Source organism: Myotis davidii, unplaced genomic scaffold, assembly GCF_000327345.1.
Source record: "Myotis davidii unplaced genomic scaffold, ASM32734v1 scaffold393, whole genome shotgun sequence".
Classification (NCBI taxonomy): Eukaryota; Metazoa; Chordata; class Mammalia; order Chiroptera; family Vespertilionidae; genus Myotis; species Myotis davidii.
The window spans coordinates 12,019-26,697 of record NW_006285913.1 but is presented as its reverse complement, the minus strand read 5'-3'; the positions used below and the strand labels follow the sequence as shown (position 1 = coordinate 26,697).

Below are 14,679 nucleotides of genomic sequence, written 5' to 3'. Positions count from 1 at the left end.
TCTCTCAGTGTGCCTTTCCTTCCTTCTAGTTGTAGAGTTTACAGTCAGCCAGGCTTCCTGTGGTTCTGGATGAAGTCTGTATTGTTTCTCTGAGGTATTAATCAATTGTTGTGTGCGGCATTAATTTCCCGGTGTTTATCTCTGCCGCCATCTTAGTTTCTCCAATGACAAAATTAATAAATTTAAATATTTTACATCACACTGTTGCACCGTCTCTCTTTGTGTGAAAACCTGGCCATCATGGGAGCACCAGCCTGTTCCTATAGAGCTTTGATCCATTTGACAAAGCATTTACGTGATTCTTAAATTAGTATATAAACTTGATTAGCTCTACACAACTAATCTCTATGTTCCCCAAACTAATTTTCTTTCATGGAAAACATCAATTCCTATTTCCATTACCGTGGTCTTGTTATGAATGCTGAATGATGCTTTTCATTTCTAGCATCTCTTGAAACTCTAAATTCCCTAAATGTTCACATTCTGTGTATCACACATTTCTTTCCATGTATTCTTTTTTTGCTGGTAGCTAAGTTTGACTTTGTAGTGCTTCTCAACTGCTTAACAAATGAATTACAATTTTTTAGTTTGCTACTTAATTTTGTCACAATATGGTCCAGTTGACTTGCCCAGCATTCTCTCTCCCTGCCTTCCATGAACCTTGTTTTCAGCCAAATTGGCTCCATCCACTCTATATCTGTTCTGTTCTTCCATGGCGTTGCCTCCACTTGAAAGGATTCTTTCCCATTTTGACCTGTCCAGAATTCCTTCCATGGGTCTAAGTCCAACTCTTAGGTTATATTCTTACGTGGCCTTCCTTCTTTCTCTTTCAGGTATATCCCAGTGACTTTCTGCACTTTTTAATTTACCTCCCAACACTCTACCTGGCATTGTAGATGCCTGTACGCTTGTCTTTACTATTAGATTGTATGAAATTAGTTTGCTCAAATTAGTTTCATTGTAGTTATTAGATTTGGATGGGTTTATATCACTACTGATAGTACTTATGACATTATTACTTCTTTCATTGGTATTTTATTCTATAGGGACTAAATGAAAAAATGTGATTGTAATGTATCCATTTTTATGGCAGAGTTAATTTATAGAATTGTGACAGTGAAGCCTGATGTAATCAAGCATGAAAGGAAACTCGCTGCTCACTTTCAATAAAATAAGAGCAGCACTTTCCAAATGGTCTCAGTAAGATTGGCTATATTGGGACAAAGGATCATGACTTCATTCTTACTAGCCTCAGAAACATAATAAACTACCGTCCGTTTTGGCATTAATCCAATTTTACCATTAACTTTTTCATAAATTTTGATTAAGGAGCATGGTAAGACTTGCAATTAAGGGAAGTGCATTAGAAATTCATTTCCTGTCCACAGTTTGTCATATTCTGAAAAATACTGAAATTCTGTGAATACCTGCAAACCATAGGGATGGTAAACTATCTGGCTGAACCCGTATGTGTGTGTGTGTGTGTGTGTGTGTTCCTGATGGGGAGTACCTAAAATTAGCTGCAGCCTCAAGTCCAAGTTTTTATTTTAAGAAGTAATTGACTAAAGTATTTGTTGGCTGTGTAAATTTCATAAGAGTAACAAGGTGGCCATATTTCATGGTCATTTTCTCTAAATGTCACCGGCTCACAGATGTATTTTATAATAATTTGTTGCTTTTTATAATCATTTGTTAACAAATAATTAACTACTTGCTCAAGTCTGAATCAATAACATATCTAACTCTGAATTTGTAGTTGGCCTTTCTCTTCTAAGAGTATTTTCCAGGATGCGGTTATATCACTTGATTTTTTTTTTCTATTTTAATTCTGCTATATAGCAGCTTAGGAAAGATAAGATTGTTTCTGAATAAGGTTTCACTCGATGTGGGCACTTATTTATTTTAAATCTATAAAAGTTATTTTTCTACTGATTCTCTTCATCAAATATGTTCGTTAGAAGATGTTGCCCCATTGAAAAGTGGAAGATTTCTGCCAAGTCAATTTTCATGAATGTAGCAGAATTAGATCAACATGATCCTCCTGTTAACTTTTCTTTTTAAGGCACATTTCTTTCAGAAAGCAGGTAGAGTGCCCAGTGTGGCCAGCGGTGGTGGCAGGCTTCAGTAGTGAAGTTTTCCTTGGTGTCCTAATGATCCCTGGATTGCTTTTATAGAATATTTTTCTCCCCAGACTATTCAGGGTAGGGAAGAGCTGCCGTTTCCACAACCAGTGCACCCGAGTAAGCCATTTAAATGATACTCTTCAACTTTCACCCAAAAAAGTTTCCTTTCTTTTGAGAACTGAACCTCTATTTGTGCGGTGATTGCAGAATTATGTAGATGCCAAATATCTACCTTAATTTTCATTTTCTACATGGATCATATCATGTTTGAGATGGCCTTAGGGGGAAACTGGACACTTTGGCTTAGATACCTCCTACTGTGTGCACTTGAATAATAGTTATTGCATAAGCCCTGTTTGCTGACCACAGTACCGACCACTACATATTCATTGATTAATCTTCAACATTATGCTATCGATATGCAGGGCAATTTTAATATCCAGTATAAAAATGAGGTGCTTGAGACCCTGGGGGGCTAAATAATTCATTGACTTGTGTGCTCTTTTTCTACCAAGCACACATGAGGAGGCATGAGGACATCTGATTAGGTGTCTGTGTGGCTTCCAGCTTTGAAACATTACCTACCTCTGTTCTAAATGTATAGTGATGCTGGATAAAATGTGAATGCAGAAAATGTAAAAGTCACAGCTGAGGTCACAGTTTATCATCTCAGTGACCCGTGAATGGAAAGGAAATGTGAGCAGTTCTGTGTTGAGACCTCTGGCTTGTTGACCTCTGGTGGTAGACAGAGGGTTCTGTACAACTTCTTGAGGAAACTGAGGAATTAAAGTCATTCCACACTAGGTAGAGATCAAGAGCCATCCTCACAGTTTAAAAGCAGGGTGTAGAGAAGGACTCTCCCACTTCTGAGTAAAGGATGAGCTATCTGTTGTCTACGGCTGCCAGAGACTATAGCTTTTATGGACTAGAGATGGAGAAAGAAGCGGACATGGCCATTAAACTAGGAACTAAACTGGCTCATGATGTGACTGGTAATAATCCAGATGTCTGCATAATGTGATCCTCCCGTCGCCAGTACGAAACTGTTTACAGATGGGGGTTCTGGGCACCACATGAGCACAGAATCATTTGTAAGAGAAAGATGATGAGAGATGGGGATGGAGCTAAATCAAAGTAATAAATAAAACTAAATTAAAAATCCTCCCACTTCAAATGAACTTGCAAAACAAAATCCCAAAGAACATGAAGAAGCCTAACACTAAGAAAGAGCCAACGAAATTTCCACTGAAAACAAATTTGACTCAGAAGAAATTAAAATGTTGAAATAGCCTGGCAAAATATATTTTAGATGTCCAAAGTATAAACAAAGGATTGCAGCCCATCAAAAAGGTAGACAACCTTGAAGAAAAAGAAAGCCAGTTATCCATTTATTTATTTACTTACTTATTATTTTCTGTATCTATTTTTCATTGGATTCTTTGGGGGAACATTGGCTAGTACAATTATATAGGTTTCAGATATACAAATCTACATACATCATCTGCATCTGGTATTGTGTGTTTACCACCCCAAATCAAGTTTCCTTCCATCATCCTTTATCCCCCCATACCCTGTTCTACATCCCTCCCCCTCGCCCCCCGTTCTCTCTGGTAATCACCATACTATTGTCTGTCTATGAACTCTTTTGTGTTTGTAATCCCTTCACCTTTTTCACCCAGTTACTTATTTACATTTATTAAGTCCACACTGTGTTCCACACACTGTTTTAGGTGCTAGAGAAGCAGCAATGAACAAAAGTAAACCCAACCCATCCCCACAGGGAGAGTTTACATTCTCGTGCATTTAGTGGTAGAAATGAAATAAGATTAGGCAGAAATCTTGGAAATGAAAAGATAATCATGGAAATAAAGTTCTCAGAAATGCTAAACTCCATACTTGACTGCTTTTTTCACTTGGAAGATATTACTTAGTAAATCACCTAAAATGCAATAATTGCAAAATAAAATCTTTAAAAAAAAAGTGTGCACGGTTTAGTATCTCTCTGTGTGTGGAGAGAGAGAACATGAGATCATGTAAAAAGATAGTAGTTGAGATTATTTTAAAATGGAAGATAAGACTCTTCAAGTTGAAAGTGCACTTTAAGATTCTGTCTGGATAAATAAAAATAAATCAATGCCTAAATATTTTGTGGTCAAACTTTAGAATACCGAGGATAAAAAGAAAGTCTTAACTTATGAGAGAAAAAATAGACTAGGACCAAAACAAAAACAACTAGTTTGAGAGCAGACACCAAAGCAGTACTGAGGGGGAAAAATGTACTGTCGATCTAATCCTAGAACTCTGTGTCAGAGCATACCACTGACGGATGCTGACCAAAATATTCACTGAACAATCACCTTCTTGGGGAAGTAAGCCTAGAAAGGAAGTGTGGATTTAAAGGGTTGGGGGGTAGTAAAGAAAAACAGCTATTCTTTGGTGCCTCCATTTAGGCCAACCATATGGGTGACCTTTAAGTGTGGAAGTAGTAAGTGCCAGCTTTGGGTGGTGCTGCCCTTTGTGAGGGAGAGTTTTGGACCAGATGGGAATGGAGAAAGGTGAGCAACAAAGGGCTTATCTGCACCTGTCAAGTTCCTTTTCTTTTTAAGGAGAAGCAAAGTGCAAAATGCTAACATAGTTAAAGCATGGTGGTGCATGCAAGGGTTTTCACAGCGTTCACCTAAGTGTGTACCTGTATAACTGAAATAAAAAGGTACTCAGAACTGCAGGAGAACATGACCTTTTAGGCACAGCAATCAGTTTATAAAACAGCCCGCCGCCTGGTAATGGGACCAGTTAACCCCTTCCCCGGCAGAAACATGTATACACGTTTTCACAAAATGTTCTTTTTCAGTCGTCGACGAGTATACTAAGAAAATATGGTAAAAAAAATATGGTTGATAGGAAGACGAGTTACAAACTGTTTTCATAACCAGCATCAAAAATACTATATAGAACCAAAATAAAAAAATTAGTCTGAAAAAGAAACGTTTTTAACAAAAAAATTGTTGGGGAAGGGGTTAAAACCCAAGTCTTCATCAGGGCTCGCAGGGCCCTACAGAGCCTGCTCTTCCAGCCTCTTCCTAAGCTGCTCATTCATTCATTCTGACCGAGCTCCAGCCGCATGGCATTTCTCTGTATCTCACACAATTCCAGCTCGTAACAGCAATCCTCTTCTCATAACAGCAATCCTCTTAGAGACTTCTTATTTCCTTCGGATACTGGGGAAAGCCTAGAACTCTTTAAAATAGCTTAAATTCCTTTGATCTTGCTCTCCATCCTGTGCTCATAGTAGATATTGACTCAAACAGGTAAATGAGACTATTGTCATGGCACTTGATGGACATTCCACGTCTGTCTTTATAACACTTTGTCCTGAGCTGAACACTTCCCTGGGTTGCTTCGAAAGTGCTGTGTACCCAGGACCAACAGGCAGCTGCGGGATTCAGGATGAGGGAATAATTTGTCTGTAGACTTGTGTACCGAGCACACTCATGCATTTTAATTTCTCTCACAATGAATGATACTTTATTCTTTGGATTCTTACAGGGCATTTTACTTGGACAAGTCAAATTCGCCACCCAACTCCACATCCAAGGCTGCCTATGTTGATAAGGTACAAATAGAGGATAGCATTTATTTATGCTTTATCATTTACATAGCTCCCTTCCTCAATTTTTCTGCTATCTGTTGTTTTTGCAGTCTCCAATTTTGCTAACTCCATAATAAAATAGTTTGGACTATTCATTAAAAGTTATAATAGTTCTGAATTATATTCCAGCTAAAAAGATTTCTTAAAAAAGAAAGACTCCTGGACAGACAACAGTATGGTGATTGCCAGAGGGAAGAGGGGCTGGGGGGAGGTAGAAGAGGGTATGGGAGGATAAATGATGATGGAAGGAGACTTGACCTGGGGTAGTGAACACACAGTTCAATATACAGATAATGTATATTGTATACCTGAGACCTTTTTAATTTTTTAAACCAATATCACCCCAATAAATTAATGAAAAATAAAATTGATAAAAGGATTTATTTCCACTAACCATGTTGAACTTTATGTTCATCCCTTTGTTCTATAGCTCCTGAGGCCTCTCAATGCCCTGGATGAACTTTACCGCCTGGTAGCCTCGTTTATCAGGTCCAAGCGCACGGCGGCCTGTGTGAACACGGCGTGCAGCGCCTCGGGCGTGGGGCTGCTGTCCGTGTCGTCGGAGCTGTGCAGCAGGCTGGGGGCCTGCCACGTCATCATGTGCAACAGCGGTGTGCACCGGTACGTGAGCGTCCCTGGGGGCTGCACTGTGCCCACTTTCATTTAGTAGTTCTGGTTTACACTTTAGTGACAGGAAATTATAACTGGTAGCATTCAAAGGACAAATGTATTTGGGAGAAGATTTCGGAAATTAGATAATTCTTACACAGTACTTCCTGGTTTTAGTTCCTATCTGTATTTTCTGTGACTATCCACACAAATGAATACAGTCCCACATTTCTATCATTGTAGCCCAGAATATTTTCACCCTTTTATTTATATTATAATATTTATACTTTAGGTACAGAGTTATTCATTGACCTTATTCACTGTAGGAACTTGGTTGGTAGGACACTTTTCATTGCATTCGGTGGACATTCCACTGTTCAGTGTTTTAGATCCCTATTACACAATTATTGTGAGCTGGATGCAGTCTTGGGGTTACTACCATCTTCCTGCTCCTGGCAAAGTAATAGTCTAAGAGCTCAGATAGTATGTTGTTCCTGAAGATATAAGGGGACACCCAGATGGGTCCTAGTCAGGTGGTTTGTCTTCGGCAACTGTGCTCTGTGTGAATTCATACGGCTACATCAGATGCAGAAGGTGAGCGGACAGCCTCAAGTTAAGTTCTTTTTTATAAGTATGTGTTCCTCTTCTGTCATCCTTCCATTTTCACATGGAAGCGAAACCATGTAGGTGGGAAAATAGGGAAAAATTTAGTTCTCATTGTCATCGGAGTGGGCAGAGAACCTTCTGTCATCTGTCATTGTCTCTTCTTAGTTTTAGGCCCGTTAGATTTGAGGATGGTGGTTATTATTTATTTAAATGCACTTGGTACTTAACTCATGTAATGGACTGCAGTTGGTGCTATTGGCTGTGTAATAAAGTGGTGATGCTCATGTTAGAGACATAAAGTATGAACAACAAACAACAGAAAATAATAACAAAATTAATAATAATAATAGTATAACATATAGCAAGAACAATTAAAAAAAACACAAACACAAGTAAATCTGTACTGCTTGTGTACAGAAAATGTAAATGACCCAGGAAAGTTATCCATAAAACATAAGATCTCTGTGATGGTTAGAACTGGGAAGTTTCCATGGAGAAGCTGATGGTTGAACTGGGTTTTGTTGCATCAGATTGAAGAGGTAGAAAAGGGGAGAAAGATGATTCAAGGCAGCAGGTGCTCATGTGTGAAATTCCATTTGACTTGGTATGCCTGAATTCTAGTTTTCAAGTCCTACACGGCATGTTTTAACTTATGCAATATGGCAAGACTTGATTTTTCTGGAAGGAACATTACATTTTTTTGGTTGATAGAATATACAGAATTTCCCTCTTTATTTTCATTGCCATGTATTTTGTGCTCTATTGCAAGCTTACTAAGAGATTAATTGAAAATGTTGTCTGTAACTGAATATATAAAATTAGTTCATATTTTTTATAGCAGAAAAATTATCTCTCCTTTATGATCAACTTGTGTTCATTCATTCTGGTCCTATTAATTCACTCATTATTCATTCACTCAACAAATATGTATTGAACACCCATTATGTGCTAGCACTATTTTAGTGGCTGGGGATACAGCATTGAAAAAATAAAGACCCTACTCTCACATAGTGTTCATTGTGTGGGGGAAAACAGGTAGTAAAGTAAACAGGTAAATATGTAATATGATAGGTGAAATAAATGCAAAAAAGATTAGAAGTCAAAGAGGTAAAAGTTGATGGGCCGGGAAGAAGAGGTAGTGCCTTCTGAAGAGGTGATTTCAGTAGAGACCTGTATGAACTGGAGTGAGTTATGCGGATGTCTCCGGAAAGGGCATTTGGTCATGGTAGGGAACAGCCATGCCCATGTGGGAGCTCATGTGGCAGTGTGCCTGGTGTGTTCAAGGAATGGCATGGTGGCCTCAGCCACGTGTCATCACCTTGAGCATTTGTGTTCTATTCTTATCCTGGTGCAATATCATAGTTATCTGAGGAATGGAGACACTATGACAACCTCCACATTAATTTACTGAAAATGAATACAATTAAATTTGTCATTTAATCTAAGAACCATGACCAAGTTGTCCAAATTATTCTCAGATATTCCATGAGCAATTGAGAAATTGACTGATGTTGTTTAGGAGAAAAGGATTGATGTCCCACAACTATTTTACAATTGCTGTATTCATTGAAAGGTGTGTGAATCACAAGTAATATTGGGATTTTAAAGTAGTTTGGCCTTTTCCATTTCTACAATTCAAAATAAATATAGTTTTGGTTAGCTCATTCTGGAGACATTTACTGAAGTGTGGGCACAAATGCCCCATGACAGAGGCTGAACGGAAGGTCAAAACTATTTGAAAATGGTATGGTTTTGTTTTTCCATGACGCAGAATAAAATGAGACTTTAATAATGTCTTTAGTCTTTTAGTGAAGGCTATGCTTAGACTTTTCATGATGGTAAATGTGCAGTAATTTATGTTGGAAACAGAAATTCCACATAAGACTGGTTCTAAAATAATTGCCTTACTAGTTATAATCCAGACAGCTGGAGAGGAACTCAGGTAGATCCGCACCTGCACTGCCCTTAGACATGGATCCAACATAGGGGAGAAGTTCACAGTGGGAGAATAAATATTCCACACACCTTTTATCATTTACTTTTAAAATCAAGATGAGAAATTGTCAACCCTATGATATCCACATTAGGTAGTCAGTTTTCCTTTTCTGAAATATTTTTAAAGGATTGCAGTATACTGCATATGTTTCATATTAAAGAGGAGAATGTGGTTTCCCAGTATGAAAAGGCAGACTTAATTAGCATTAATGTCTAGGTGTTTCAGTGCCATTCTGAATTAGATGGCAGAGCTGCGTACAGCAATGAATGTGAGATTAGCTGGACAAAAATTCAGGATGAATGATTAAAATCCACTCACAGCATTTAGCCTGGCTTTGTTTTTATTAAATTCTCTTTCCCAGGGTAGTCCTTTGCATGAGTTACAGTTCCACTGATGAACTTTCCGGCCCACAGTCTCTTCATTGCTTTCAAATAGTGGAAGAAGAGGACTGTCTCTTTTTAAGATCAGGTTTTGCCTCCTTATCAGTATAAACATGTTACGAACAGGTAGTTTAATAATAGAAAATTCCCAGAATTTACCATCTTGACATGCTTTATTTTCATTTTATGTTATCTCTTGCAATTTATATCAAGCAACACACATTTGAACACAATGTTATTGGTATATATAGTTTAACAATCTGCTTTAGGTTCCTAGCAACTATATGTATCTCCAAAATGTATGCATCCACTTTCTCATTAACACTTTTGTTTGTTACATAACATTCCAACTAGTTGTTATACCACAGTTTACTCAACTACTGTATTATTTTGGTGATTTCTCTTTTGTATCCTTGGCACATCAGAGGCATCTTTCTTTATGTAGTTGACCATATTTCAATTTTATTTCCCATTAAGCCAAAAGAAGACAAAAATATCCTCTAGGTGGAATTACTGGCGTTTAAACCTCTGCTTTATATATTATTGTTCAGGTTCCAGAAGGACTGTCCTCATGCACAACACAACCAGGCCAGGTGGTCGTGGGGCCTGCCCCCCTTTACCTTGCTTAAAGAGGGTACATATCATGCTTCTCTTCCAAATGGGCACTGACATTTCAGCAGTGCTTTCATTTACACTCCTTGGTTTAACAAGTACAAACATTTGAAGATCTTTTGAATTTCCTTTTCCACCAAGATTTATGCTACCTATTGTCCAGATGCATGCCTTACAGCAACTTTACCTTATGCCAAAGTGAGTGTTTTTAACTTTTTGCTAAAGTGAATATTTTTAAAGTATGGAATCAGCACTGTGGCTGTTAAAGTTCCCTTTTGTCCTCCTGCCAGTTATCTGTTGCAGGCAATCCAGAAGCATGCCATGGGGATTTCTCCGTGTCCCTTTGATTTCATACTGCAGCAGCCTTCCGTTCAACGCGGTATTTCATTTTGGTTTGGTTCTTTATTCCCACACCTGCTTACTAGCCAACTGGTTTTCTTTAACTGATAAAAATCAGTATGCGCACATGTTATAAAACCCGAGGCATGAGTCCTAGTGTGTCCAAAACCAAAGACGCCCTTTTTCTCCTGCTCCATCAGCTTCAGCTTCCTGCGCCGTGGGAACCAGTGGGTGGACATTTCCAGAGGCTACCTGACAAGATGTGTCAGAGAAATTTCTAGTGAGGGCAAGAAATCTGGAATGATTTTTCCCCTCTAAGGACTGACTCCAGAGGGTTTTGTCCACACTCTCTGGTTTATTACCCATGGGGTTTGGGTGGTGTCAGAGCCCTGGGCTGGCCCTGGGGGAAAGGGGTCATCTGAACACAGTCTCATGTTTCTCACTCGCCCATGACGTCTGTGAATTAAAACTTTGGAGGCTCTGTGCTCATAAGTTACCTTGTGTCTTCATGCTTTGTTGAGGGGGTGAATTTCTCCCGGAAATAAGGTCCTGCATTTTTTACTGACATCCAGTCAGGCTTGTGAACAGCATCACCAGGAGGGGGTCCGCACATCAGGGACTCACCAGCCTCAGTCAGCATCACCACTATCTTCCATTTAAAACCACATATCAGAGTGGGAAAGAAACATTCTGTGGCGACACCATCAAGCTGGCCATCATCTGTGTATTCCAGTGTTAGACTGCTTTTTCTTTAATATGTTGTAGAAATTAACTTGAACATGTATAAAGTTTAGGAACTACAGGGATATAGATATAGAGATTAAGGGTAGAGATATATGACATTTCTAACTTCAAAGGGGTCTACACTGAGTGGCCAGATTATTATGACCACCCCATCAGTACAATGAAGTGGATTAGTTATGCAAATAATAATAATCTACTATACCAATAAAAGAGAAACATGCAAATTGGTGTCACTCCGCTACGCCCACCAGCCAATCAGGATGAGTATGCAAATTAACCCAATAAAGATGGCAGTTAATTTGCATATGCAGGCATGGAGTGAAGACTGGAGGCAGCATAGAAGGAAGCCAAGCACTACAGAAGGGAGCGAAGCGGCGGAAAAGGGAGGGAGCCGAGGCAGCGGACACGGGAGTGGAGCCGAGGCAGCAGACACAGGCAGTGGACACGGGAGGGAGCCAAGGCAGCAGACACAGGCAGTGGACATGGGAGGGTGCGAGGCAGGGGACACGGGAGGGAGCCAAGGCAGCAGACACGGGAGCGGAGCAGAGGCAGCGGACACAGGAGGAGACACGGGAGTGGAGCCGAGGCAGCACACAGGCAGGCGGACACAGGAGTAGACACGGGAGTGGAGCCGAGGCAGCAGACACAGGCAGTGGACATGGGAGTGGAGTCGAGGCAGCGGACACGGGAGTGCAGCTAAGGCAGCTGACACGGGAGGGAGGCAGTGGAGAAGGTTGTAAAGCCAGCCTCAGCAGGCTTCGCTCCCTTCTCTGCTTCACTCCTGCCGCGGGAAGCCCTATTCTTGCAGGAATCTTCCTGCTACGGGCCTCTAGTAATAATAATAAAACCTTGAGAGTATTTGCTTAGGAAGTTTTCAATATTCAGTGTTTTTGGAAGTGTCAATGAAGTACTGATGGGGTGGTCATAATAATCTGGCCAGTCATAATAATCCGGCCATTCGGTGTATTTCTAAAATGCTTTCTTATTTTGTTATTTGGAAATTGGGATATATTTTCACATTAGTCAGTATTATAAACGGTGATTGAATTCTCAGTCATTCTTCTTCCCTTTCTGTTACTGAACACAAGGGGTTGGCCACTTGGGGTGCTCTAGTCAAGGACTAGACATGGTTGTGGTGGGGTAGTTTCTTTAATTGTGACAGGTAAAGAAGACAGGATTTCTATCCAAAACTCTGTCTCAGGGAAGGAAGGCTCAGCCATTGCTTATGTGAACTATTTGGTTAGTCACACGTTGACTTCTTCTTTGCAGTGGGCTTACCAGGTTGAGTTGCTGTCAAGCTCATCTGTTTATAGCTGCATTTGCAAAATGCTGTAGTACATTTTATCACTTAGCAAGAAGAGCATTTAGTAAGAACCACCCAAACCTTGAGACCCTTGTCCTGTCTAATACTTCCCTACCAGCTGAAGTTTAAACTAGTATAACCTGTCCTGTGACCATAGCATAGAACCTAACATGTGATTTTAAGCATTTGTTAGAAAAATGAAATACAGGAGTTAAAATACAAGACAGTAAAGAAAACTATGTATTACCAATTTGGTTAATGAAAAAGTTGATATTTCAAATGATGATCAACAGTGTAGTGACTCGCGATTCCTACAAGCAATGTTTTTAAAAAATATTTTTCAGATAAGTTGTCAATGAACAATTTTGAAAACCACTTTTGTTTGAACTTCAAAGGACTTTCTCTTAGCAATATTTTATTCTGTCATCATATGACATTGGAGGACAAATTGACAAAATAGGCCTCCAATTAAAAAATGCAGAATCTTGTAAAAGTGGGGCACTCAGGGCAGCCTGATGCGGGTCGTCAGTCCTAAGGGGGCAGATGATGAAGCGGCATCTTTCTCCACTTGCAGTTGAAACAGCAGGTGAGAGGTGGAGATTCACTCTGGGGATTTCCCTATGTAGGTTGGATTCTGTGGGACAGAAAGAAAAAACCTGCAGTAAGCAAATGGAGATTTCAGATGTATCCCTTTACTTTCTGCGCAAAAAATGATTTGAGAGATTCAGTAACAAGATTGGTAGAAATGCTTGAATTTTAAATCTCCAGAAAGGCGGCTAAATAGAACAGAAGAAACATTTTTGCTTACTCATGATCCCAAGATACTGTACATTCCCAATAAGAAGTTCTAAAATTGTGCTCTGTAATCATGAATCTGAAACACATTGGTCTAAAATACTTCTTTTATATAAGGGTAGGAATAACAATGACAGAGCTGACATTAAAAATTGTCATTAAATATAACTGTAGTTTCAATTATTTTTAACAGTTATAATTAGATTATGACTAAATCAACTGTTCTCACTTGTTTGATATCTAATAAAATACTTAATGAATCAAAATGAAAAAATATAAAATTGTGCTGTAATCTTTAGAACAGAAAAAAATAAAATACTATAATGGGGCTCTGGGAAAATAGCAAAATATATCCTACTCAGAGCAGAACGGTGGTTAACAGGGGCTTGGAGGGGGAAAGTAGGGAGATATTGGTCAATGGTACAACATTTCAGTGATGCAAGATGAATAAATTCTGGAGCTCTAATGTCCAACAATGTGACTATAGTTAACAGTACTGTGCTATATACCTGACATTGCTTAAGTGTTTTCAACATACACACACACACACACACACACACACACACACACACACACCACACAAAGAATAGGAAAATAGTACTATGTGAGGTGATGGATATATTAATTAGCTTGACTATGATGACTATTTCACAATGTATACTGCGATTAGAAATAATTGAAACTCCCCTCTCCCCAAGAGGCTATGGAAAAACAGAAATAGGGCTGATATTAGTAGAGGGAGAGAGGAGGAGACCAGGCAGAGATGACTTCACAGAGATACATGTGAGCTGGGTTTAAAACATTACTAAGAACTTTCTGAGAATGAATACATTCAGGTATTAGGAGCAGGAAGGGCTACCTCAGGAGAAGACACAAAAGTGAGACAAAAAATAATCAGCTGCCCACGCGAGGCTGAGGAAAGATTGCAGGAACACATCAGAGTAATGCTGCCCCAGGTTCTCCACCTCCCAGTGCTCTCTGTGCCCAGCAAGTGGGGGCCTCAGAATAAAACACAGGAGGATCCATCAGAAATGTCCGAAGATACGCAGATTAAGCTCTATTTGGTGTCTGCGATAAACAGGTCAAAGAGAAAACAATTACGGTCCAGTGTCAAAGCCCTGGAGAGACAGAAGAAATCTCATACCAGATACCTCTTCAGTGTTGGTGTCATCAAAGAACCTGTAAGGAGTAAAGACACAAGTCAGGTAGCAAAGTGGAGAGTAAGGTCAAGGAAGTTCAGGTAGCTGCAATAGGTTTCCAATCTATTCAGGTAAATCCGCCCAAACAAAACAGAAATGAAATAAAATAGGTAGAGTTTGGGCTAAAAATCTAAAATGTGGAGAAGCAGATACAAACCTGGGGACTAAGTTGCACACGCGATATGTCATATTCATACATGTGTTCAGCACAGCAAATACATCCTCAAGTGCCTTAAGTGCTTAATTCCTCAAAGGCCTGTGGCTGCCTCTGTGCTAAACGCAGCCATGAAGCCACTTTAGAGGAAAACACACTGTAAGGTGCTT

General features: G+C 39.4%; 1 protein-coding gene across 1 annotated transcript in view; it reads left to right on the top strand.

Moving 5' to 3' along the window:
* Positions 1-14,679, top strand: part of PREX2 (phosphatidylinositol-3,4,5-trisphosphate-dependent Rac exchange factor 2) — a 156,467-nt gene that overhangs the window by 130,248 nt on the left and 11,540 nt on the right. The window contains 2 exon segments of the mRNA XM_006756922.1: positions 5,670-5,736; positions 6,203-6,393. Of these exon segments, the coding sequence (XP_006756985.1) occupies positions 5,670-5,736; positions 6,203-6,393 (258 nt within the window).